This window comes from Equus przewalskii, chromosome 21 (assembly GCF_037783145.1).
Source record: "Equus przewalskii isolate Varuska chromosome 21, EquPr2, whole genome shotgun sequence".
Taxonomy (NCBI): domain Eukaryota; kingdom Metazoa; phylum Chordata; class Mammalia; order Perissodactyla; family Equidae; genus Equus; species Equus przewalskii.
Window position 1 is genome coordinate 28,954,530 of NC_091851.1, and position 27,503 is coordinate 28,982,032.

Here is a 27,503-nt window from a genome sequence, read left to right on the forward strand (position 1 = left end):
CTAGGATGGCGGGGCCGGGCTATCGGGCCTTTGTGCGGGCTCCGCTGCCTGCGCCAACGCCCCGGGCAACACGGACACTCAGGCCCGGCAGGCTCTCTCTAGCACACCGAGAAGAGCTCGTTTCCCCGTAAAGTCGGTGCAAGAACAGCTACGTCGGAGGCAGCACAGTCACGAAATTTAAATCCCGCGAAGCAATCCCGGAGCGCGGGCGTGGCTCGGCCGCCGCCAGCAGCCAATGAGGAGGCGCGGGGCGGGGCAAGGCCGAGAGCCAGCCAATAGCACGTCAAGGGGCGGGGCCGTGGCTGCGTGCTCGCGTCCAGCCTCCGCCGTGGCGGCAGCCAATGGGAGGGCCGGGGCGCGGGCCGGTTAGATTCAAAGGTACCTATAAAGCGGGCTGCACGCGCGCGCCCGCCCGAGCCTGGTCCAGTCGGAGCGTCGCCATGGCTCTGCGGTCCGACGTCCTGGACGAGCTGCCGGCCGCCTGCTTGTCGCCGTGCGGGCCGCCCAACCTGGCCGAGCTGTACAGCGAGGCGCGGCGCCTGGCGCTCGAGGAGCTGGTGGCGGGCGGCCCCGACGCCTTCTCGGCCTTCCTACGACGCGAGCGCCTGGGCCGCTTCCTGAACCCCGACGAGGTGCGCGCCATCCTGCGCGCGGCCGAGCCGCCCGGCCAGGAGGGCGCGGCGGCGGGGGCGGAGGACTCCTTCGGCTCGTCGCACGACTGCTCGTCGGGCACCTACTTCCCCGAGCAGTCGGACCTGGAGCCGCCGCTGCTGGAGCTGGGCTGGCCCGCCTTCTACCAGGGTGCCTACCGCGGCGCCACGCGCGTCGAGGCGCACTTTCAGCCCCGCGGCGCGGGCGCCGGCGGCCCCTATGGCTGCAAGGACGCGCTGCGCCAGCAGCTCCGCTCCGCGCGAGAGGTGAGCGGCCCGGCCCGATTCCTCGGGTCGCCTCGGCCCCCAGTCGGACAGAATTCTTCAAGAATGGGAAACTGAAGCCTGCCAGGAGCGCGGGCCGGGTGGTCCCTGGGGCCCCGACTCGTCCTGCTCTGCTTGTATTCCCTCGGGTCCCTAATCCCTCTGGCTGCTCCTTGTGTCAGGGGAGATTGGGAGAAGCCTCAGCCCCCAAGGATGCGAATTGTGCCCGCGGTCCATCTCCTAACATTCACATACCTTGGGAGAGGGGAGCAGAAATACTTCCAGTTCCAAATTTCAGTTAAAACCAAACCAGATTGCCAGTTTTTCTGGCCGTGTGCCAACACTAGATCCCACTTTCAGGGGTATCTTAGGAGATGCATTACCTAGGAAAAAATTCTTGAAAGGTTGTCCTCAGATACAACTGTGGGCATTAGGAATCTATTTTTGCTAGTCATCTCCGAGTTTATGTTGTAGAAAGCAAATACATAGAGAGTGGCAAAGTGGGAGCCGTCCGTTTCCCTCCTGCCACAGACCGGAGGAGAAGTTGTTGCTTCTGTGAATGGGTGGGGCAGGGGGTTTGCTTTTCCATAGGCTGGGGGCGGCTCTAGTTAGTAGCAGCTTCCTAAAACGCAGATGCCCCTGCATTAGGTCATCTCTGTATTCACAGTGGGTTTTGATGCAGTTGGCGGCTTTTTAGTGTGACATGGTGTTGGGGTGCAAAGAGAAGTCTTGTCTCCCTGCCAGCCAGGATGACACTGCAGCTGAGTGCTGGGGACCTGGGGGTCAGGGAAGATAAATGCAGCAGGCAAGGTGGGTGGGGCAGGTAGGGTGGGGCGGCAGACACCTTAGTCCAGAGCTGTGGTCGGCTACCACCTTGCTTGCTGACTGGCACTGCCCAGCTTCCTGGCTGGCTGCCTGTGCCAGGGACATGGCAGGTGAACCCCAGGCCATGGTAAAACTTGGTTGAGGTACGTGAGTGTGGCTGACTGTGGGTTACAGTATCTGTGCATCAAGTCCAGTGTTCCTGATGCTGGTTGTTCTTTGCCTGATGGTGGGATGGCAGTGGGTAGGGGATACAGTGGGCTAGTGCCTTGCCTGTGGGGGTGTAGATGTGGGCTCCAGCTAGGCTGGTATCAGCCCTCCAGTGCTTTGGGTGTGCCCAGGGTCCTTTTGATGCAGCAGACACTTGTGGGTTCAGTGAGGAGATTACAAAAATAGAAAAAGGCACAATTGTGGGGTAGGTGTGCGTTCCCAAAACTCACCTCCAGGAGAACTTGGGCACTTGGAACTTGAGAAAAGTAGTGAAAGGGGCTCCATGAAAGAGAGGGAGGGATTGCCCTGTCCTCTTGCTCAGCTCCAGTTCTTACTGGTAGTGAAGGGGCACTGGAGCTAAGGCCAGAGGGAAAACTGTCCGTAAACTCGTGCTGGCCTTACAACGGGCTCCACGCTGGCGCTCAGACTTCCTTTGCCCTGTGGGCATTTGGTAATACTGATTCCTGGGTGGAACCTCCTGCCCTCTTCTGTGTCCTAGCCCAGTTACACACTCGTACCTTCAAGATTCTGTATTTGGAACCTGGGTGATTTTAACTGAGAAAAGAGGCACGTTACCTTTAAATCTGATGAGGATTTTCAGCATCTCTGCCGTATGCCAAATCGTGTGCTTATTCAGTGTCTACTGTGTATCAAGACGCTGTGCCGGGGGCTGGGGCCACAGGTGAAGGGCATGATTCTTACCTGCGCTTCAGAGTTGACAGGCTGCCAGTGGGAAGTGGTGAGGAGGTTGCTACAGGCAGTGGGGAGAGGCTGAAGAAAGAAAACCTCAGGAGTGATGGTGACCTGGGAGTTGAGTCCAGGAGGATGGGCTGGGTGGGCCTTGCCAGGGCAGAGGACAGGGACCTGCCCAGAAGTGTGAAAGGACCTGGCATGTTTGGAGGCAGCCAAGTTCCTCACAGCTGGAGCAGAGCGTGTGTAAGGGTTAGTGGTAGGAGAGGAGGCTGAAGGGGGAGACTGGGGCCAGACCGTCGAAGGCTTTGCACACAACTTGAAGGAGCACTGGGGAGTCATTGAAGGTTTAGAGGGAGGAGAGGAACACAATCAGATTGGTGTTCCTGAGCAGTAATTCTGGTGGGAGCATGAAGGAGGATGGGTTAGAGAGGGGTGAAACTGATGTCTGGGATGGTTGTAGGGAGGAGGCCACGGGGATCCACGTCCGAGAAGAGGGTCTGTGCTAAGGCAGTGCCGAGGGGTTGGGCAGGGTAAAGGTTTTGGGTAGAATTGACAGGCCTTGGTCACTAGATGGCCTGGAAGGGTAGTGGGAGGGGAGGGGAGGAGGAGAATAGGCAAGGCCAAGGAGGAGAAGGTATAGGAAGAGTTGAGGAGGATTGGGATATTTCAGTTTGGGTGGGCAGCAGTGCTACCCAATTCGAATACAGGAGGGAGAATAGGGTGAGGGTAGGGATGGGGAGATGAGTTGGATTTGAGACGGGCTAAACTTGAGGTCTCAGAGACCAGCTCTTTTATTTAAAAAAACAAAAACCGTAGTAATGCTTTCTCTGCCAGGCACCGTTCCAGGTCATCTCGAGGCAGGTGCAATTGTTATCTCTATTTTGGAGGTGATGGAACTGAGGCATAGAGAAGGAATGATGGAGCCAGGACCCAAAGTGAGGCACAGCATCTCTTAACCACTGCCAGCCACCCCGCTCTGCCTTGTGCCATGTGGAGATAAGGAGCCGTCTCCATCCTCCGGTGGACAGGCTTGTGGAGGAGACAGGTAACAGAGAGCTAATCTGGGGGCTGGTCAAGTGCTGCTGCTCCGGTTAGAGGTGTGTGTTTTGTACACAAGAGTGGCTGCAGCACTCTGGCCACTCCCTTTGAAGTCCAGTACCTGAGACAGGACCATGAAGGTGCAGGTCTCAGGCTGTTTGAGGACAAGATGGGAAGCCCTTCTGCGTCTGCATTCTCATGGCGAAAGCACTTGATGATATGTTTGAGCACTTTCAAGGGGTCCGTTTCTATGCTAAGCGCTTTACCTGGATGATCTCATTTAACCCTCCCAGCCCTAGGTGGGGGCCACAGTTAAGAAGAGACCAGGCACAGAGATGTTAAGTAACGTGCCCAAGATCACACACTTAATGACTGTTCCACGTGGCCGGCCTGCCATGAAGAGTTGGTACTTTGGTAGTTTTCAGCAGGCTGAAGACTTTTAATGTTTTATGAAGATTTGGACTTTTTATTCCCGCATTACATATCCTATAAATGGGAAAATGACAGTGACAGTACTATATCTACCCTTTGCAGGAAGAAGACTGGAGTGGTTAGGGTACAGGCACAAGAAACCAGGGTCACTGGGTAAATGGCGGTGTCTAATCCTGGCCTTGCAGTCTGAACGGGTGGTTCTGAGATAGGTTTCACCCTCACCTGGGACTCATGCTGCTTCGTTGAGCTGTTAAGCCTTGAAGGGCCCCTTGTAGGGAACAGGTGTTCATTAGATACTGTGGAGACCTACCGTGTGCACCTTTGATTGTTCGGCTATGTGAGTTTTGGGGGAGGGGAGAGGTCCGAAGGAAGGTAGTGAAATAGTTTGGATGATTCTGCCTGCCTTTCCCTCAGCAAGTACTTGTCCCAGAGTAGGTGTGACGGGCTGTGACTCTGCCACTGCCTCCCTGGGCTCAGTTTCTGTGCGCCTTTCAAAGTGTGGGCATTCTGCCACGTTGAGGGAGGTACAGCGTTTAAAAAGCACACGATTCATGTACGGCATGGCTTCTGAATGCACGCTGACTGCTGACCTAGTGCTCGGTTGAGCTTCGTAAAGCGGGAGGAAACACTGCCGCTTTGGACGTTTTGAGAGCTCAGATGTTTGCTTCCGAAGGAATTTTCAGGGTAATTTTAAACCATACAGGATTTTTCCTTTCCACACCTACTGCAGAATCTATCCATATACTACTGTATTTGTTGATGAATCATTCGGTTCTTTGTCTCGGTTGCCCTGTGAATCAGTGTTTGGCTGGGCTGTGGCCCCCACAAGTCAGGTGGGAGTGGAGGCCTTGCCTGGAAGCACGGCGTGCCTTCATTTGGCAGTGTGCTTCTGCTGTGGCTGTTGGGCTGTTCCTGGTTTCTGAATGGGAGTTCATGGGCAAAGTCATCCTACCAGCAGGTTCCGCACTCCTCAGAGCCCTCGATCTTACCAGCTGCCTGTTTCCTTTGTGCTGTTGTTCCGAAGAGGCACTTTTGCTGTGACCTTATCCTTGGGCATCCATTTGATAACCAGAGCGTTAGCAGAAGCGATGACTGCATTGACAAAGAGTCCTGCCAGGGGGAGTAGCCACTGAGCAATTTGTCAAAGGCCCCTGGTGTGCCTGTGGATGTATCCGAATTAAGGCCCTTCTGATCTTGCTAGACTCTCCTGTGAGTTAGAGTAAAACCTGTGCAGTGGGATCAGTTCCTCTTCTGGATGGATGCCCATATCAACACAGGGCAGGCTTTCTCAGCCTCGCCACTATTGACATTCTTTGTCCTAGGGGCTGTCCTGTGCGGTATAGGATGCTGAGTAGTATCCCTCGCCTCCATCCACTGGATGCCAGAAGCACCCGCCCCCTTGCAAATAGGCATGACATGCAAAAATGTCTCCCGGGGGAATGGGGAGTTATTGCTTAATAGTTACCGAGTTTCTTTTTTTTTTTTTTAAATTTTATTTTTTTTCCTTTTTCTCCCCAAAGCCCCGGAGTACATAGTTGTGTATTCTTCGTTGTGGGTCCTTCTAGTTGTGGCATGTGGGATACCGCCTCAGCATGGCTTGATGAGTGGTGCCACGTCCGCGCCCAGGATTCGAACCAACGAAACACTGGGCCGCCTGCAGTGGAGCGCGTGAACTTAACCACTCGGCCATGGGGCCAGCCCCTGGTTACAGAGTTTCTGTTTGTGGTGATGAAAAAGTTTTGGAAACGGTGATGGTTGCACACATTGTAAATGTAATTAATGTGGCTGAATTGTACACTTTAAAATGATTAAGATGGCAAATTTATGTTACGTATTTTATATTTTGCCACAATTAAAACAGAAGTCTCCAGACATTACCAAATGTCCCTCTGGGAGGCAAAATTGCCCCTGTTTGAGAACCACAGGCCTAGAAAAGTCTAACTGATGTATCATTTTAGGATGTTTCATACCAGACTAAATGTGGCTGCTTTTTATCCCTTCCTTTTGATTTTATGTGTCAGGTTAAGGATTTTAGAGTCATTAGCCATTTCATTTCCTTTTTTTAAAAAATTATGGTAAAATATACACAACAAAATTTACCACTGTAACTGTTTTTAAGTGTGCATTCAGAGGCATTAAGTACATTCACATTCTGCAACCATCACCACCATCCATCTCCAGAATATTTCCTTCTTCCCAATCTGAAACTCTGTACCCCTTAAACACTAACTCTTCATTCTCTTTTCCTCCCCACCCCGGCACCCACCATTCCATTTTCTGTCTACCATTTCATTTCTTTATTCTTTTCACCTAGCATCCATCAGACAGTAGAGAAACTGCAGGATTGTTCTCTGGTTCATTTACGGATATAGGATAAATTCTCTCAGGAAAAAGTAGTGGCTTTTAAAAAATCCTGATGGAATTGATAGGTGATAGAACCTATGGATAGGAATTTGGCAACATTCAGCAAAATTTCAGTTGTATTTACTCATTGACCTAGCAATTCCATGTCTGTGTATCTCCTCCAAAGATACACTGGTGAAAATGTGAATGGGCATTGCACTGGGCTGTTTGCTGTGGCACTAATTATAATAGCGGAAGACTGGAGAGAGCTCGGCCAGCCTTCAGTCGAGGATTGGTGAGTAAACTGACCTGCCACACAGTGGAGCATCCTGCAGCTCTGAGAGGGGTGAGGACTAGCTCTGCCTTCTGTTACGAAGTGTCTAGACCTGCATTGACCAGTGTGGTAGCCATCACCACATGTGGCCATTCAAATTCATGTGACTTAAAATGGAATACGGTGAAAAATTCAGTTCCTCTGTCACACTAGTCATGTTTCAAGTATTCGCTCGCTGCTTGTGGCGAGTGTCTCCCACGTAGGACAGCACAGATAGAGAACATCTCCATCATCTCAGAAGGTTCTGTTGGACAGTACTTGTCTAGAGCGGTGTGTGTCATATGCTGCCTTTCATCTACTGGGGGGTGCAAATGTATATACACAGACACATACCTATATACATAGTACACATACTTGTTTGTATTGAACAAGTATGTTTATATGTACTTATTTATATTTAAAAAAATGGAAGAATAAACCAAAAACTAACTGAAATTATTATCTTAATGGGCAGGGAGGAAGGGAAAGAAGAAAAAAGGAGGGAAGGGACAAGGATGGAAGCTAGGTGTCTCTGAATGTACCTTGCTTTGTAGATTGGATTTTGGAGCCAGGCAAATGTTTTACATAATTATAAAATAAAAATAACTCAGAATGATAACCCCTAGCCCCCACAAAAACCTCTTGATGCTTTTCCCTCCCTTTCTAAAAGCCCAGCCCGCCCATGTACTTCATGCTGGAACAGTGCAGAGGAAATGCAGCTGTGTGTGGTCAGTCCCTGTACCGCTGTGGCTCCCTGACCTCTGCCTTCCTCAGACAGGCATCGTGCCACTGTCTGCAGACTGCAGCTCCACCAGCACTTTAGTCTGATACTTAAATTGTTAATTTTATAACAGCCTGTGAAACTTGGAGAATACAACATGCACAAATAAATTTAGGTTTTGCTGTGGAAATTTACACTTTTTGTTTTTAAACCCTGAAGATGATATCAAGATAGTTATTTAAAGACTTTTAAAGAAATTCCAAGGAGATAATATCTGTTCTGTTAAAACATGTAATAACTGGGGAGGAAATATATCTTTTGCTTTTTTTAGCAAGAGGATCTCCAGAAGAAGTGGCAAGAGCCCAGAAGAACTGAAGGGAGTCGAGTGTGGGTGTTGTGTGGTCAGCAGGAGGAATTCAGCAAACAGCCCGTTGTTGGCGGCTGGACAGGTTGACGCATCTTTGAATGTGTGCACACCTTTGGTAGAATTGCAAGCGTGTTGCACACATGTCCTTGCTTTATGACTGGGTGGGAAGGGAGAGAAACAGGTGCAGTGGGAAGGGGTGGTTGACATGAGCTTCCTGCTTCAAGCAGAGGAAAAGCAGGAATGAGAACTGGAATGACTGGCCCTGAGTGGCCCCTTGAGGCTGCTCATGTGCCTGCTGAGGACCCAGAGCAGCCCACTGAGGGTGCATGAATCAGATTTCAGAGCTAGAAGGAGCCTTGTTTGAGGACACTGGGCTCAGGTAGAATGACTTGCCCAGAGATAGTGGCAGAACTGGGACTAAGAAGATGACTAGCTGCCATATGAGGGCTTTCTAGAGCTGTCTAGGGCTTTCCAGAAACTGTCAAGTGTTTACATGGATTCTCTCTTGACTGGACCCCCAAGCAAGATGGGTATACAAGATGGGTAGTATTTGTAAATTACAGAAGCCAACAGAACTTAAGTATCTTGCTTGAGGGTCTGGTGCTTGAAAGTGGAGGAGCCAGGTCCAAGTCCAGGTCTAATGTTACATCCTGTTAGAGTGGAATACAGTGAAAAATTCAGTTCCTCTATCACACCAGCCGTATTTCAAGTATTCGCTGCCACTTGTGGCTCGTGGCTGCCATGTTGGACAGATGTAACATCTGTGCTTCCCAAGGTTTCCTGATTCTGTCCATTCTGGATTAGTCAGCAATACCTGCAGAGAGAAGGTGCCCGGTGTCCCAGGGCATTCCAGGTTTCCTTAATGTTTGTTCTGTGAATTGCTTTGTGTTACTAGGAATCATCCTCTGAGGTGGGTTTGGTCCCATGTACTTTGTGGAATACTCTACTGATCCTTTCAGGATTTACTCCAAGCTCTCAGTCATTTGAAGACTGAATGTTAGGCTTGTTTGGAATAATATTTAGTCTAACGCTTTTTAAATAGGTAGCCCTGGGTTCGCCCAGACCTGGGTTGAAATTCCAGCCCTTGCATTTGCTTAAGTCTGTCACTTTGAACAAGTTACCTAACTTCCCCAAAGAAGCTTTAGTTTTCTTATCTGTAAATTGGGGGTAAGAATTAATGGGGTTTTGAAATCTCTAGCTATGCCTTTAGAACTTTTGTGCAAGAAGGCAAGTGGAGATTCCAGTTCTATGTGAAAAGTAATGAAAACAGGGTCTGTGCCTTTCCCCAAAGACTGAGGATGCCCGCAGTGTGATCACTACTCTGTTCCTCTGTGGATCACTGAGTCCCTTAGTATAAATGAGCAAGGGACAGTTGGAGTGACTGAGGGGGTAAGGCTTGGGGTTTTGTCACCTGCAGTGGTGACAGACATGGCCCTGACACAGGTGTGGCTGCTCTGGATGTGGCTGGAGAAGCACAGGAACAGTGTGGGGCACCTGGCAGCAGATCAGCCATCCAGGCTTCTGACAGATGGATGTTTCCTCCTTAGGTATCATGTTGTGACTGATTTTCACTGAGTTGCAGATGGGCAGTGACCCTAGAATAGACTCTCAGGAGCCACCACTTGCAGAGCTCTCTTGCCCTAAGAGAGTGGGCAGGCTCTATGCAGAATGGGCCGGGAGAAGGCAGTGTCCACAGTAAGCACATGGGCACTTGATGGGCATGGGATGCCTGCCTTCTGATGTGTTTCTCTTTTGTCCGCCCAACATTGTGCCTCAGGGAGTGGGAGCAATGACCAGTTTCTGCACCATCTTTCAAGTCCAGGTGTACTTGTAGGGCCCAGCAGCCTGCAGTGTGAACACCAGCATCTAGGAGATGTGTCTGGCCTTGGCAAGCAGACACTTGGCTGGCTAGTGAATGAGTCCAGGCCATTGCTCAGCTCAGTGAAGAGACTGTCCCTTCAGAGATTGAAAAACCCCTGGCTCAGTCCAACTCTGCAGGGCTTGGTTGCATGGGGGGCAAGGGGGCTGAGGAGGGAGAGTTTAGGGGAGTGGGGCTGGGGTCTTGAAGGAAGGCAGGCCTTTCTGCTGATTGCTTCCATGCATAGGGCTGTCCCTCCTGCAGAAGTCTTTCATGAGTCCTGCTCTAGGAAGAGAGGAGGGGCTGTGGGTACAGGGGAGTCAGGAACAAAAATCCTCCATCGACCCTGTAAACACCCCGTGGCTGTTAGGGACCAGGGATCAAATCCAGATTATTTCAACGCACTCAGGACAGGTTAAGTCTTTAAAACTAAACAATGAAACCAATAGCAAATTCAGTGCTTACTCACTACCTAAGAAGGATGTTGTTTGTACAGTTGTTTTGTTAAGCGCTGCATCAAAATTCAGTTTGGCGGGCGCCTTATGCTGTGGGCCCTGCTCCTGGGTCCCCACCCCAGCAACCCTCCAGCCCTCTCTAACCCGGCCAGCTGGTGGTTCTCTGGTCTCTGTCCCAGTGCACATCCATGGGCTCATACACAGTGTTACCCCTGCTGTCTCCTCTCTCTCTCTTTGGACTGGGTTTCTTGAGGACAGAGGTCGACCCTAGATTTCTCTTCCTCTGGCTTCTCCTGTGCACGCTACTCGCATTCTTACACCTGTGTGTGCAGAACCCCTTTGTGAAGGTTTCACAGTCAGTTTCGAGGTCTCTCTCTCAAGCTTGTTTCTTTTCCTGTTTGTGTGGACCTGAACCTGCCTCTCCCTCTTCCCACCCCGCTTTCTTTCCTCCCCCAGCCTCTTGCTTGCAGTGGTAGCATTACTTGGCAGTCCATTACTTGGCTCTCCCACAGGCCCCCTTCCCTTCTCTGCAACCCTTGTTGCTTCCCGCTTGGCTTGTTGTTAAAACCTCTCTCACTGATTTTTCTTCCTTTGGTCTTTAGTCCTTCTAAATGTTTGCTGAACCTAAAAAGTGTCTAAGTGCTGCTGTGTCGCAGGCACTTGGGTGTGTGGGCTTGTGGAGGAGGTGGGGCCGCATCAGCATCTGCCCTGCTGGGTTCAACACTTTGAACTCATCGCTCTCCTTAAACCTCCTCCCCCGTTGCCTGTATGACACTGCTTCCTTGGTTGGCATTCCAGGCCTCCTATTGTCTTGCTCCTTCACCCGTCTCCCAGTCAGGTCCTGTCGTTTGCTTTCATGCATGTTCCATGTTTCAGCCAAACTGGTGCATACCCCATCATTTCCTACCTCTTCCTCTGTCATCAGGTGGCTTCCTGCCTGAATGCACTCCCCGTCTCTCCTCCCCTGTCCAGATCTTGTCCTTACTTGTGATTCAGCTCAAATGCTGTCACCTCTGGCAATCCTCTGCTCTTCTTTGGTAAACATTTGAGTACCTGTGGTGTGTCCACCACTGCAAGGGAGGAGCTTTACCATCTCCCTCACTTCTCCCCTCCGTGTACCCCTGATTTAATTGTCTCTTACATATCTATTGCTTCCCTGCATCCCATGTCCTTTCTCTGTGGATAAGTCAGGTTTATGTAAATTCTTTATAGCCATCTTTCTGCCTTGTTCAGGATTCGGTACACAGTAGACTGAAGAAGTGCTAGCTGTATAACTGAACCCCTTTTTCATACCTGAGCTAAACCCTTTCCACATTTTGTCTCATTTAATGCTTGAAACAGCCCTTTGATGTAGATCCATGTCTTCCAGAGGGGCAAACTGAGGCTCAGAGAGATTAAGCAACTTGCCAAGGGTCACACAGCTAGTAAGCCATAGCTGGGGTCTGTGCTCAGGCCTGTCTGCCTTTTAACCACTATGTTACATGACCTGAATGAATGGGATAGATACAATTCAAAGTAGGACGTGTAAAAACGCATTGGAGGATATAAACTTCTGAAGATTCCACTAATTCAGAGAGTACTTTTGTTGTTCTTTAAATCATTATGTCTGGTGGATTTAGTCATACCCTTTACCAAGAATAGCTCACAGCTGGGGCTTCGTCAACATTGGGGAGGGGAGGGGGAAGGCAGCCAGAGAGAGAAATTGGTCTTTCCAGACTCGCTCACTGCAATGACTTCCCAGGAGCTGGTGTTTCAAGGTCCCTCATCCTGGGAGGTGGGACTCGGGGTGTTGGAGAAAGACAGCAAAATCGCCTCCTAGTCTCTGCATTTCTTCTTCAACCCCCACATGCTTAAGGGGTGGTGACTGTCAGGTATGGTCCTGAGTCCTCTGGGGCCACAGCGATGAATGGTTCCCGTTCGAGGCCCCGTGTTCCCGAAGAAGAGGTGAGACCTATAAGTAAATTACCTGAACATTCGGAAGGAGTTACTGTGACTGTAAGAGCCGCGTGTTTCTGCTGAGGTCGGGGGAGCTCCAGACTGCAGGAGGGCTCCCACCTTGGCTGCAGCAGCACTTTCCTTAGCGCACAGCCCTGGCCCTCACTCGGTTTGCAGCAACTGGCTTCTAAGCCTGGATGCTTTGACACCCCCACAGCCCTGCCAGGAGTTGGCTGATTTTAAATCCGCCGAGGAGTGAGGAGAGGCTTTGCAGCTAGAGCGGTCTCTCTTCAGCAAGGAAAGCTGGGAGCAGGCAGGTGTCTCCCTGTGTTGAACTGTCTGGATGGCTCAGAGTCTGGGCTGGAAAAGTGAATCAGTGAACAGATACTTAAGGGGTCTTTTGTAACAGTCCTTTAGTTCTCATTGCAAACCTATTTTGCAGCTAAGGAAACAGATTCGAAACCGCTGTAATTTGCCCAAGGCCACATGGCTGAGGCAGCTGTTAATGTAGTCTAATGCTGTGTAGAGAATGGATCAGGAGGTGCGATGGAGCCACGTGGGTGGGGAGAAGGAAGGACAGGTCCAAGCATCAGGGCAGAATCCTTAGGACATATTTCCATGTTCTTACAAGGCCCTGCACTGTGGACAAATACCAAAGGGTTACTGAGACCACCTTTTATAGAGGGGAGGCTGGTGCTGAGGAAGCCGATTGGTTAGACCCTCACCAGCAGAGAGAGTAGAACGTGGAAATGTGGTTTGCAGCGTTAGAGGCAGAAGACGGGGAATCTGCTGGCCTGGGCTGATCAGTTTCAAGTCATGAGTTGATGGTGGATGGGGTGGGCCTTTCTAGATTGTAATAAAAATATCAGAGATTATGATCCAAAATCAGGCAATAATCAATATCACAGACTTGGAAAATGTTACACCTAGAAGGGGCCTCAGAGAGAAGCTAAGGTTTTATTGTTTCACAGACATAGAAAACTGAAGCTGGTGGGGAAGCAACGTGCTGACATGACAGTGTGTTAGGCATAGAACCTAGACAGCTTGCTGGTCTGAGCTGAGCCTGTAAGACGGGAGTTTTGGTAAAGGAAGAGAAGTTGAGTGGGACAGGTTCATAGGACTGCAGGGCAGTGGGTTAATCTGTATTTATGAGAAATATGTCAGCGTGGAGGTGAGTGGCTGAGAGGCGGTTGGAGGGTTAGTCGGGCCAAGTCAAGATGTATACAATTCAGTGGCCTGAGCGTCTTTGGAGACAGAGAGGAGTCTGTGTGTGCCGGGGGGGAAACTGATCCTGCAGAAGGAGAAGGAAGGATATCGTAGGCTGGGATCCTTTCCCAGCTCTGAGATGGGGTCCAGAGTCGGATGGTGAGCTGTAAGGTGGGGTTCTTGTGAGCTGACAGCTTGCGCTTCCCTCTGCCTCACCCTGCAGGTGATTGCTGTGGTGATGGATGTTTTCACCGACATCGACATCTTCAGAGACCTGCAGGAAATATGTCGGAAACAAGGAGTGGCTGTATACATCCTTCTGGACCAGGCCCTGCTCTCTCAGTTTTTGGATATGTGCATGGATCTGAAAGTTCATCCTGAACAGGAAAAGGTTTGTGTTACATTATTTCTGGTTTCAGGACAGTCAACACACGTGACAAGTCTGCATGGCGGTAGATGGTGGTATCTGCACTTACAAGAGAGGGGACTGAGGCCCTGAGCAAAGTAATTTGCCTGAAGTCTCACAGGAAAGAAACGACAGAAATCAGGATTCAAACCTCTGCCTCTCCCCCACGTCGTGCTGCCTCCTGAAAAGGAGCTCGACTGGTGACGGCAGAGGCTGCCTTGGAAGCCACGGCTCTCACAGTGGCTCTGTTAGGCTCCAGTTCTAATCGTAATGACCCCAAGTTATGGACTCCTGCTCTGTCCTTGGTAGCATCCTAGGCTCTCGACAAATGTTAAACAAGTTAATCCTCACAGCAGCCCTAGCAGGTCAGAGGAAACATTATACCCATGTTTTACTTAGATGGGGCAGTGGTGACACAGAGCCCAGTGTCTCCAACTAGAAGTAGTGGGGCTGGGGTTTGACTCCCATCCGTGGGCTCCCTCTAGCCCCAGTGTTCTTATCACTGTCACAGGCTGCTTCTCATTTCTCATTATTATAAAAGTAGACTTTTTAATATGCTTTGCTCTGTGCATGAAAGTAATTTGAACTTAAGTATTTTTTTAAACACTTTTTTTTTTTTTTAAAGATTAGTGCCTGAGCTAACATCTATTGCCAATGTTTTTTTTTTTCTTCTTCTTCTCCCCAAAGCCCCCTGGTATATAGTTGTATATTCTAGTTGTAAGTGCCTCTGGTTGTGAGAACTTAAGTATTTAAATGTAAGGTTACACAGCTTAGTTAGCTTGTTTTCTTTAGTGGAAAGAGGCAAGAAAAATGGTCATGTTTATTAACACTGTTCTTTTTTTAAAAATTAAGCAAATTCATCAACTTAGTTCATCACCTATGTGAGCCACACACTGTTCTAGGTATTGGAAATAAAGCAGTAAGCCAACTGAACAAAGACTTTGGGCTCTGGTGATATCGGGTACTGCATCGGGGACATAAACTTACTCCTGGTTATTATCAAGCAATTTGGTTTGCAAAATTTTGGCTATTTAACTTCTCTCGCAGAGTTCTTGTTATTCTTTTCCCTAAAGAGGAAGTGAAAGATGGGGTTTAATTAGGTGGTTACTCATTTGTCACTAGTGCTACAAAGCAAATTCATCATGGAGGTAGGATTGGAGCCTGGAGACCAAGTGAAACGAGCCAGCCACGTGGCCCAGCAGTCAAAGGATGAGATCAGGTGGACGCGAGGAGAGCAAGCGTCAGGCATGGAATAGCACAGATCGTCTAGCCACATGTTCAGTCTGTGACTGCCCGTATAGAGCCCGGCGAAGAAATTGAAGGTGTCAGTGTTTAATTTCAAGGTGCTCTTTCTGTAATGAGGCCTGTCAGCAGCAGGAAAATCACAGAGTAGTTTTGGCTACAACTTTAATCAAGTCATTGGCTCTGATTCATGTACTCAGCAGAAATCCAGGAGTATTCACCGACTCAGTTGCCACTGTTGGTTGCTGCCTTCATGGGTGTCCAAATCCTCGAGGAGGGGTTGAAGGGTCTGTCCCTCTGGCCTCACCGGTTTCCTCAGCGTCTTAACTTCTCCCTGGGCAAGCACCATCTTCTCTCACCAGGACGTGTCTGTGCTGGTGAATCTGTACCCTCCCGAGGGGGGCCAACTTCCTCCCCCATGCCCTGGCCCTGCAGCTTGTTCAGAACGTTGGGTGTCCTGTCTGCAGGAACTTGCTCACACGTTTGTGCGCACATGCTGAAAAGTGCTTTGGCCACGATCCCAGAGGCCCACACAACGTTCAGATAAGCGCCAAAGGGAAAGACGCACAACATCACGCCTGAGTCTGCCCATGGTGATGGTTTTTTTTTTAAAGATTTTTTTTTTATTATTTTTTCCTTTTTCTCCCCAAAGCCCCCTGGTACATAGTTGTATATTCTTCATTGTGGGTCCTTCTAGTTGTGGCATGTGGGACGCTGCCTCAGCATGGCTTGATGAGCAGTGCCATGTCCGTGCCCAGGATTCGAACCAATGAAACACTGGGCCGCCTGCAGCGGAGCGCGCGAACTTAACCACTCGGCCACGGGCCCAGCCCCCATGGTGGTGTTTTTATGCTTGTTATGTGTTGATCCTTTGAAGCTCAGGAATCATTCCCTCCTCCAGGAAGCCCTCCCCCTCCCATATGTATGTACCTTTATGGAAGTTCCTAGTTTGTTTTTGATTTTCAATTTTCATGTTGAATAATTTAAGATTTACAAAGGAGTTAAAAAATAGTGTCAGGAATTTCTGAATACTCTTTGCCCAAATTCTCCAAATTTAACATCTTACAAACCTCAGTACAAATTTCAAAATCAGGAAATAAACTTGATATAATACTATTATGTATTCAACAGACCTTATAAACTTTGCTAATCATTCCACAAATGCCCTTTTTCTTGTCCAGAACCCAATGCAGGACCACACCCTCTAGTTGTCATGTCTCCTTAGCTTCCTCTCATCAGGACCTGTGCCTCTATCTTTCTCTGTCTTTTAGAGTCTTGATGCTGTTGAAGACTGTTACCCAGTTTTCTATAGAATTTGGGTTTGATGTTTCCTCACAGTTAAATTCAGTTTATGCATTTTGGTAAGAATACCACAGAAGTGATATTATGTCTTGCCATGTTTTTATTTTGAAATAATGATAGGGCTGGCCCTATTAAACAAAAGAGAAGGAGACATATTAACCGCTTCTTTAAGCCTTTGTAAAAATGTCATTACTAGTGTTTCCTTTGATTTCATTGCCACATTTTGTTTCAAAATCATTTCTTAGATTTTGTTGTTTAGTATCCCCCCAAAAAGTCAGTCTTAGAGCATGGGCGCACATGAACCAAGGGTCTCAAAAATAAATGTAAGAGGAGCTGGCCCGGTGGTGCAGCGGTTAAGTGGGCACCTTATGCTTTGGAGGCCTGGGGTTTGTTGGTTCGGATCCCGGGTGCAGACAGGGCACCGCTTGGCAAGCCATGCTGTGGTAGGTGTCCCACATATAAAGTAGAGGAAGATGGGCACAGATGTTAGCTCAGGGCCAGTCTTCCTCAGCAAAAAGAGGAGGATTGGCAGCAGATGTTAGCTCAGGGTTAATCTTCCTCAAAAAAGAAAAAAAGTAGGAAAAGGGCATGTGAGAAGATGGAGAAAATGTTGAAGCAGCATTCTTTGAGTCCCGAGAATCATCTGTACCAGGTGCATTGTTACACGGAATGGTGACCATGAGCCACTCATCTGCCAATAAGTTTGTCTGTTTGGTAAACTAAGAGGGCTTGTAAACTAAGCCCTCTTATCTGAATCATTTGCTCACTGGATCATTCATTTCTTTTTCTCCCACTCCGGCCCGCCAACAGCTGATGACAGTCCGGACTATTACAGGAAATATCTACTATGCAAGGTCAGGAACTAAAATTGTTGGGAAGGTTCATGAAAAGTTCACATTGATTGATGGCATTCGAGTGGCTACAGGCTCCTACAGGTAAGATTCTAACCTGTCCATGCTTATTAATCTAAACTTTTTAGAGGAACCATGCTATAAAGGTAAAAGCTTTTTTTCCCTCTCAATGCAAGCCTTTATGGCCAAGCATTCCAGTGAATGAATAGCTTATGAGTAAGTGAGTAGCTTACTCAGACCCTCTTCCTACAGGAGGTAGTCAGGTGAGTGCCCTCCTCTGCCCTGCGGTCCACACAGCTGAAGTGTGAGGTTGAAACTTGCCTGGAGACCCCAGCGTCCTAGATTCAAGACGAAAAACTAGTGATAGAGGTTTTGAAGATGGGCCAGGCCTACAGTGGACGAATTGGGGTTAACAGTGACAGGAACAGTCTCGAGTCTTGTTCCTTGGGGACTTTGACCCTCCTGGTCCCTCCTCACTTGAAGGTAAGGGCATTTGCAGGCATTGGCATCAGTGTGGAGGGCAGAGCCGAAGCTGTCACCTGATACTGAAATCCTTCACCTTGCTTCAAGCCTTGTAATTTAGTGCCTTAGTCTAGAAAGTACTGATCCATGGATCTGACCCCACCTTTGAAGCCTGACTTTGGCAAAGGCGACTTAGGTAGAGAGCAGGGAAGTTGAATAGAGGGTGGAGATAATGAGTGGTTAACCCTCATCTCGGAGGTTAGGATAGGCCATTTGTACTTCTGTGGCTCCAATGGTAGTGTGTTTTGCCACCCCTGCCCTAGATTGTCTGTTGTTATGCATGGGGTGTGTCTCTAGAGTTTAAAAAAGAAAAACTCATTTTTGAAGAAATGCACATTGCTGAGTGATAATTGTATGTCAGCTGTGAGTAAAAGTGGACATGCAAAGATTTGTGGAGAATGAGGCGCTAAGATCAGGAAACTCCTGATGCCTTTCTTTTCAAACAGTACTCTCCCAGCTCAGAACACAGTGTGAACTCTTTCATAAGGAGTTTACAAATGACGGGAGTTAACCAGATTTTCACCCAAAGTAGGATTTATCTATATTAACCAAACGTAGCTCCAAATGGTTTTTGGTTATTCTAAAATATAAAAATATAAAAACTCCCCTCTACAGATGAAATAGGCTACCACTGGGGAGGAGGAGGGAGATGACAGCTTCCATTTGTTGAGGATATTTTATAATCCTGGTGTTGGATAGGTGTCTTGTTGGCATTATCTCATTGAGGGTTTTCAAAGGAATTTTCCTTCTCAGGCTTTGAAGGCAGTTCTCAAGGCAGAATTTGCATTCGCCAGGATTCTTGGTTGCAAGAGACAGTTGATACCGTGTTTTATGATCTCTCATTTAAAACATCCTACTCTTAATATACATTTCTATATCAATGGGGTGATTGCAAGTGCAGAAAGCTAACTTAAACTACTTTCTGCAGAATGGAATTCCTTGACTCATAACTTGGAAGTGTAGAAAGGTCCAGTTGGTTTTCAATTCATCTTGACCTAGAGGCCATACATATATCAGAACACCGTCTCCCAGTTCTGCTTTTCCCTGGTTGATCTTTGTTCTCAGTCAGGCTCTCCATTTGAAGACAAAGACCCAGGCTTACTTCTGTGGCCTTTAGTAGCTATCTTCCAAGGAGATAGATTTTCTTTCTCCCAGCACTGATATCAGTTCTTGAAAAATCACTTAGTCCCAGCTGGGTCACTTCCCCACCCTGGATAGGTCCTTGCATCTGAGGGGATAGGATACTCTGGCCAGCCTGGGTCATACGCCCACCCCTATTGTGATTGGAAAGGGCACATAAATGAAAATCTTCTTGGCTGAGTTGGTCATGGTTCTGTCACCGGTGGAGGGAAAAGGGATGCTGGACAGGCAGAGGCATGTGGTCACTAATCAGCTCATCATTAGAATAACAATACCATCTCCCTTTGTGAAAATGGCAGCTCTGGAGGCCGGAGCAGGGAGCACTGCACTGGCAATTCTTAAGGCCAGGGGCCTAATCTAGGGTCTCCCACTGTCCTCCCGTGGTGACATATATTAGCCTGTTTTCTCACTTCTAAAATGAGGGCACTGGCCTGAATATTTTAGAAGCCCTTTCTAATTTTTAAAAACTCTGAGACTGAGGATGCACAGGTTTTAGTGTGTTGGTTAAACAGTGGGCCTTTTTACTTTTTTATGTTACTTTATGATTATGTATACGTATGTTATCTACCTGTGTTAAGGCTGGTTGAATTCACACTAGATGCTGTCACCAAAGTTGTGACTCTTACGTAGCAGGATATATGGGCTTTATTTCTCAGATCGACAATAAGTAAACTAAGGTTGCGCATCTTTACCAGCTTCTGTTTGTTTGTTTTTAATCCTTCAGTTTTACATGGACAGATGGCAAATTAAATAGCAGTAACTTGGTCATTCTGTCTGGCCAAGTGGTTGAACACTTCGATCTGGAATTCCGAATCTTATATGCACAGTCCAAGCCCATCAGCTCCAAGCTCCTCTCCCACTTCCGGATCAGTGGCAAGTTTGACCATCTAGTTGACCGGAAACCACTGTCCAAGGAGCTCACGTTGGGCAACCTGCTGCGGCTGCGGCTGGCCAGGCTCTCAAGCACCCCCAAGAAGGCCGAGCTGGAGTGTGAGGTGCCTGCCGAGGGCAGGGCAGAGGCCAGGCGCCACGACTCCGAGTCCTCCACCGTCAGTGAGGAAGACTGCTTCAACAGCCATAAGGATGAAGCAGAGAGGGGACAGGTGACCGATGCTGCCACTCAGACAGAGCTAGGAGAGGGGATGCCAGCAGTGAGCCTGAGCGATGCAGGAACACAAACCAGCACCGCCACAGCCTGTGCTGGGACCCAAACCACAGTCACCACCAGGGTAGCGAGCTCCCAAACCATGGTTCAGTCCACGTCGACCACCACCCAGACTGATGTGGACGAGTATGTTCTCTTTTCTCAGGGCACCCAGTCTAAAGAGGAGTCACCGGTGTCAAAGATGTCTGTGTCGAGATCTTCCAGTTTGAAGTCGTCCTCCTCTCTGTCTTCCCAAGGCTCTGTGGCAAGCTCCATCGGCTCCCAGACTTCCGTCAGAGCCCCTGACTTCGTCCCTGCCAAGTACTGGGGCGCCCCTCACCTGGATCTGTGCTTAAGAGACTCATTTAGAAACTTGAATCAAGAGCGGCAGTTTCACTTTGCTGGTATCAGGTCCCGGCTCAACCACATGCTGGCCATGCTCTCGAGGAGAACATTCCTTACTGAAAACTACCTCAGTTTCAATCCTGGAACTTTTGCCAGAGCATCAGTTAATTTGCTGGCTGTTAGAGATATGCCACTTTATCCCTCCTATCAGTGACTGCTCAGCGTTGAGAGCCGCCTGGGTTCATCCGGGCTTGCAGTCGACAAGGTCCGAGCGTCCTGCTTTACGCATGTCTCCTGTCCCTGACTGCCTTTCTCCCACCTGACTTAGTCACCTGATTTCCTTTGGCTTCTATAAACTGCACCTCATTTTATATGCTTTTATTTTATTTTTGTCATGTATAAACCACGTATTGGTTTTACGGTTTAAACACTATGGGTACAGTTTCTTTGCACAATTTTAATATTGATATCTTTTAAGGAGAAGGTTTAGGGGTTCTCAGGTTAATTCAGGTAAGAGAGAAAATATGTTTTGCATTTTTCTAGATTTGTGTGCTCTTCTGTTTTAGAGGTTTGAATCACTAATTTTTTCGATCAAAATCCTGTTTAGAAAAAACTGTTTCTTAATTGTCTGTCTCTTCTTTAGGATATCTGTGTTGTTAGCATTAAATAAATATAAACAACTTTTGTTTGGTGATTGCTCAAGTACTTTTTTGTTTTTTTGCTCTCTGGCATTTTTCTCTTTAGCTCTAGGAGTGTGTCACCCAGTAGCTATTTATGCAGGGTTTTTTTTTATAGTGTTGCAGTGGGGAAGAAGGAAATGATCCAAACTGTAAAAGAGAAAATATCCAGATAAAAGTTAGACGACGTAGAGCAAGTGTCAGGGTCCTGCCTTCCTCAGCAACGTGAATATTGATGTGACTATCTCTGTGTTCGAATGAGGAGACTTGCCAGAAGTCACAGATCTTTTCATGTGCTCTGGCTTGTCTTTTTTCAAAGAAAATGCTTGAGCTGTTTAGACAAGGACTTTGGTTCTCTGCTTCTCTGCCAAAGAAGGCCTTAGTGTGCATTCCTGAATTCATCCCTGATGTTAAGCCGTGGCCCCATGGGCCTAATTTCATCAGATGGGTGTATTGACAATGATTTAGCAATCTAACATCCTGTATTAGGGGCAAAAGAGGACACTGACAATTATCCCAGATTCCTGGTCCAGTAGAAGGCAATGCAACTGGTTTCTACACCCTGTTGATCAGGATTGGTATGGTTGTGGAATCCTGTTTTTGTCTAGTCTCGTATGTGTGGACAGACAAAAGGAAGAGAGTTAAATGATAGTTTCCTCCTCTGATTTGGCCAGAGCAAAAGAGATCTGTAACAGGGGAGGGTGTTGTCTGCCACGTAGACACACGCTGATGCACCCGGATCATGAACACACCTGCAGGTTTTCACGCGTGCACCAGGATTCCCTTATGGTCACCAGGTTATTTGCTGGGTTAGTGCCATCATCTGGGCTGGGAAGCAGACTAGAGAACTGGTTCATGTCCGGTTGTAAACAACTCTGGCCTAAGCCTTGAATAAACATACTGTTATTTGAAACCATTTAAGGTTTAGATAATTTCTTATGTGCCAACTTTGATCCTCACAACAATGTTAGTGGTTAGACAGCTGTTATTTTTACCAATTTTCAGGTAAAGAAACTGAAGCTCAGATTAAGTAGCATATTCAAGGTCACATGGCTGGTAAATACAGGTTTTCAGTTTCTAAGGTTAGCACTTTATTATATGATTCTTTCTCTACAGGGAGTATGGAGGCATTAGAACGCATACCTTGAGAAATGGTAGTTAATGCAATGATGAATTGAAAACAAAAATATAACCTCCTTACCAAACCTAGGTATGTTTGAAATGTCAACTCCATGTGTTCTGTGTAACTACTAATAGGCTTCATCAAAAGGGCTCTGTGTTCAGTTTGGGAAATGATGGATCAAATAAATTTAAACAGGATTCTTTACTGAAGGACTACTCAGACTTTTAAATGAGGTAATGATCACTCGCTGAGTGACTTTCTCAGAGGTACGTAGCCTATCACAAACTTTCCTGACCACAGAGTCCTCTTTTTGTGGAGTAGGACTCAAAACCATTATTCTTTGAAAGTTTTGCCAATGATTAGAAATAAAAACAAGAGGTATATGGAATCCTAAGAAAATGGCCCAGCCTCTCAGAGTAAGCAAAGCTTTTCTGGTGTTCAAGTGTGGAAATTTTATCATTCTAGGGTTTTATATCATTATAGTTTCTCCAGGTGAGACCTGAGAACCATCTGCACCAGTCAGATGGGGTCCTTGTTTAAAATGTTGATTATTGGCCCTACTCCCAGGGGAGGGGAGGATGAAAATGGCAGACTATTTGGTTCAAAAATATTTGTTACCCCTCCCTGGGAGAGAATTATATTTCCTTATCTGTCTAATATCAGAACTTGGCTGTTAACAGACTTGGCTGTAAATATTTCAATATATATCTCTAAAAGATAAAAAAACCCCTCACTTTTAAAAAACATAACCATAATACCGTGATCACGCTTAAACAGCTTTGAGAAAAATTTCTCCATATCATCAAATAGTCAGTGTTCAAATTCAGTTGTCTCATTGTTTTCTCCCTGATGATTTGTTTGGATTAGAGATCCATACAGTTTCAAGGTCAACCCAGTTAGACTGCAGAGTCAACATCCTCTTGAAAAAGTAGGCAGCTGGGTTGGGGAGTATCTATCTTTTACTTACGGGACTTAAAGTGACTAACAAGAAAACCTAAGGTACAAGATCATGTAACTGAAGGGTTACATGAAAGAAACCCAAAGGTCGGGGACACAAAACGGAGTCAGGAGCAAGGCTACAAGTGCATGCCATGATGACCAGCACACTTAGTTTGGGTAGGCCACACATTTAGCTTTAAGCTTCTCAGTAGCCAAGGCAGAAAGAGGAACCCGGTCAGACCCACCACTCAGAATGTCCTTAAGATTAAAGTGAATCCAGGTACAGGAAGAGCACTTCCTGATACTAAGATCAGGTAAGAATTTCTCACAAGAACCCTCTCATAAAAATGATACTATGAGGGCTGGCCCGGTGGCAGAGCAGTTAAGTTTGCACATTCCGCTTCGGTGGCCTGGGGTTCGCTGGTTCGGATCCCAGGTGTGGACATGGCACTGCTTGGCAAGCCAGCTGTGGCAGGCATCCCACATATAAAGTAGAGGAAGATAGGCATGGATGTTAGCTCAGGGCCAGTCTTCCTCAGCAAAAAGAGGAGGATTGGTAGCAGATGTTAGCTCAGGGCTAATCTTCCTCAAAAAAAAAAAAAAAGATACTGTGAAGCATTCTGACAGTAACAGCCTGCTAATAAATACAATGACAGATACTCTGGGGCTTGCCCAGACACTGAACTCCACAAGGGCGTTTGTCTAAAGCTAACAATGAGCTGAAATGTATTCGGATGTATTCTATGAGCGTGGAATATGTACCTTACGTTGAATACGTTCAGATGAGCATTGTTACGCTAGGTTTACTGGTGCCACACACCTAGAAATAGCCCCAGTGTGCCTGGCAGATTTCCAGCTTATGCCTGTGAACCCCCTTTCAATCTCAGAAGTGTTCTAGATTGAACAATAAAGCATACAGTCATCCTATCTAGAAAGAACCTGGCAGACCTAAGGAGGCCCCCCTGCCAACTCGTCCAACTCCATAGATGTGCGATGTTCCTCAGGCCGACGTGATAGAGACTCCGTAACAGTCTCTTTCCTCGTAGATCTCTCCACACCGCTATACCCAAATCCTTGGAGCTAAGTAAACACTTTTGCTTATGCTAATACGTGTGTGAACTCAATCATTTGTGGGCAAGTCAACAAACCAGACAGGTTTACATATATTACAAGTTGCAGAGGGCTGTGCTTTAGACTCAGTGGAAAATCCAAGTATAGTGCAATTCAGCAAAAGCAATTCTGCAGAGGACTACCTCTTTCCAGGCTGGGGGATGGCTCCTTCATGGAGGAGACCCAAGGACAGTTAGGAGTTTTCCTAGGAAGCCAAGAGTTCTAGCACCTGAATATATGGATGGTGTGATGGACATCTGTTACTTCTGCTTCATTCATTCGACCTCTGATTATCTCACTCTCAGATTTTCCTCTGAGGAACCATTCTGTTCCCAACTCTCAGCCCGTGTTGTTCTGGTGAAGCTGACCACACCTGACTTGGGATCGAGTGTATGACCTAGGTTGAAGCCAGTCAGTACATCATATTCCTGGGCCCTAGTGATTTATTCAGAGATGGATACATGGCTGATCAGATACTTCTGCCAGGGGTTTTTGGAAAGAAGCTTGATGCTGAGAGGATGTGGTGGCTGAGCTGACATGGCCATCTAGTTACCACGTGACACCCAGGTCAGTAGAAGGCAGAATGATATGATCAGAAAGGAGCCCTGATTATGTCGTATATGACCCGAGGCAGCTGTGCCTCAAGTGATAACTGCTCTTGGACTTTTTGGATTACATGGGCCATTTTTGCTTAAGAGAGAATGGATGGGATTTTTGATCGCTTGTTACATAAAAGCCTTAACTGGTACAAAGATGAAAACCCCTAAATCCCATGCCTCCTAAACATGGCCAAGATGGTTAGACGGGAAATACTTCAAAGCAGAAAGTACCAGTTAACCGCCATAGGCACAGAAAAAGTTCTACAGTGTACCCATGAAACATGATTTTGAGGAATATTTTCTTTCTGGAAAACTTATTATCATTTGGAAGTTGCAAGATGTACCCCTATGTAACAAAATGATCAAACTTTCATGGAATTGTTGGCAATGAACCAAATAAAATCTGGATGCCATCTCAAGAAATAATGGCTTTTAGAGTAGTTATTTTAGGATATTCTTTCTGAAAATAGTTAATTGAGAAGGATTAGACAGTCTCTTGAGACCATTCCTAGTTTATGGCAATAAAACCACATCAACAACAGCTAGGTTATTACTTAGGTGTTTTTTCTAATGGAAGTCTGAAAGCAAAACAACCCATTAGGGACAGGTGGGCTTTGAGCACTTTCTGAGACAGATGAACTACGTCTCATCTAGGAGAGCTAAGCTTTAGTGGTTTTAATGGCCCATCTGGTTGAAAAACCACTGGCCTGGGAATTAGAAAGCCTGAGTTCTAGTTTCAGTTCTGATACTAAATTAGCTCATTGATCCTGAGTCCTTTTAACCTCCTGGGCCTCAATTTTTTCTTCTATAAAACAAAGAATTTAGGCTAGATGTTGACCAAAGTCTCCTCCAGATTTCAGATTGTGATGCGGTAATTTGCGCATGGCCAATCTACTGTCTCTTTGTAAAAAGGAAGACTTCTTCATAGGGTAATTTATAAAATACAGAAATAATAAAAAGTGGCGTTTATTTCATTTTCCCTTGTATTCACGTATAAACCCTGTTTTCTATACTTGAGCCCTTAGTGAAAATATAGACAAAAATAAAACAAGGAAAGGTCAATGTCATGAAGAACTAAACTAAGTATAAAGCACTGGGTTCACAAATGCATTACTCAATAGGCATTTTGTTATTGGGTATGAATATGTGATATGGTCCTTGTCCTCAAGAAGCTTCCAGTGTAATAGTGGTGGCAGATTAACTATAGTTCAACCAAATAAATGTTATCACAAAAGTGAGCACACATATTCTAAGTCTACAGAGGGAGAATGGTAAAGTTGGGTAGTGAATTTAGAGAAGTCTTGGAGCTTTATAAGGATATTTTAAAGGATGGATGGAGAATTCTAGGCAGAGATTATCCTGTATTGAGTGCTATTTTCATTACTGTGGAAATAAGTCAAAGGGGATATTTGAAAATGAACGTATGCATGTAAATTGTGCTTTCCCCCCCTGGTAGAGTTGCTCTGAGTTAACAGGAGCTAACATCGATTGAATGCCTACTGTCTGACACTGTGTTAGGTACTTATGTTATCTCATTTAATACCACCTGTTTAAATCTCATTTAACAACTAAGATTAGATGACAGCTAGGACCTAGGAAATGGCAAAATTAGGATTCCAAGTCATGTCTACTTGTCTCCAAAGCCTTTGATCTATGACTATGCCATTTCTCTCAAAGAACGCAGTTTTCTTCACAACTCAGAAAATGCATAGATTCTGAAGCCTCTTACTTCCTTCCAATTAGTTGCCTATCCATAAACTATTTCCTTTACTTGCGTTTATTAGGTCTCATTTGGATTAGTGGAATCTTTTTGGGGGGAGCAAGCCGGCGGGCAGAGAAAAGAATTGTCTTTATTCTCTCTGAATATTTATGTAGGTTAACATTGGTTTATAACAGTATATAAATTCCAGTGTACATCATTATATTTCGACTTCCGCGTAGACTGTATCGCGTTCAACACCAAGTCTAGTCGCCATAGTGGAATCTTTCTTAATCCTGTTGATGGAAAGAATCATCTGTGGAATTTAAAATGCAGGCTCCCAGACCATGCCCCTGGAGATTCTAAAGATTGGATCAGGGCCTAGCATCTGTGTTTTTAGCAAGCATTTGAATCATGAGCAGTCAAACTGGAGGACACTGGGTTAGTGCCCTAGCTTAACCGATCAACCCATTTCTAAGTCTTATTCCAACCCATTTCCCCCCTCCGTTTCTCAGCATTACTCTCAAGGCCTCTGAAGGCTTCCATACCGTTTCCCATTGTTTTATTTACTGAAAATAATAAACACTACTATTTACGGAACATTTGGTTATTTACTATTCACCCTCGCCCCCGCCTTGGGCAGAAGCTCCATGAACGAAGGGGCTGAAACTGCAGGGCCTGGGCGCACAATAGGGGCCCAATAAATATTTACTGAACCAACACACCCACGAGATAGTTACTATTATTATCCTTCAATTTGAAAATATGGACACTAAATGAGAAACAGTAAAGTTGGGATAGCTTGTAACAAATTCCGGATGCACTGCCTCTGTGCGAATCGCGCGCCGCCACCGGCGGCGGGAGGACTCTAGTGCCGGAGATCCTTTCCGAAAGCCCGCCCTTCCGGAGGTGTCCGGCCGCCAGCCAGGCCACGACACGCTCCTAAGAAGCCCACTCGGAACCCTGATCCACCACGCTGAGGACCGCGCAGAAGCGCACCCAAGAAGCGCGCCCCTTCCTCCAATATGGCGGGGTGGGTCACGTGGGCTCGGGGGCGGGGCCATACGCTCAGCGGAGATGAGACGTAGGTCACGTGG

General features: G+C 47.1%; 1 protein-coding gene across 1 annotated transcript; it reads left to right on the top strand.

Annotated features, from left to right (window-relative positions):
* Positions 1-24: 24 nt before the first annotated feature.
* FAM83D (family with sequence similarity 83 member D) lies at positions 25-20,953 on the top strand. The gene is made up of 4 exons (XM_070589216.1): positions 25-917; positions 13,531-13,698; positions 17,068-17,192; positions 19,495-20,953. The coding sequence occupies exons 1-4, from the start codon at positions 342-344 to the stop codon at positions 20,471-20,473; spliced, it is 1,848 nt and encodes a 615-aa protein (XP_070445317.1). The 5' UTR covers positions 25-341; the 3' UTR covers positions 20,474-20,953.
* The last annotated feature ends 6,550 nt before the right edge of the window (positions 20,954-27,503 follow it).

What these genes read in the sequence shown, in the direction of transcription:
- FAM83D (XM_070589216.1), top strand. Translation starts at nt 342, where the DNA reads ATGGGAGGGCCGGGGCGCGGGCCGGTTAGATTCAAAGGTACCTATAAA. An exon ending in TTCATCCTGAACAGGAAAAG is followed by an intron (nt 13,699 to 17,067) that starts GTTTGTGTTACA and finishes GCCCGCCAACAG; the next exon opens with CTGATGACAGTCCGGACTAT. An exon ending in GTGGCTACAGGCTCCTACAG is followed by an intron (nt 17,193 to 19,494) that starts GTAAGATTCTAA and finishes TTAATCCTTCAG; the next exon opens with TTTTACATGGACAGATGGCA.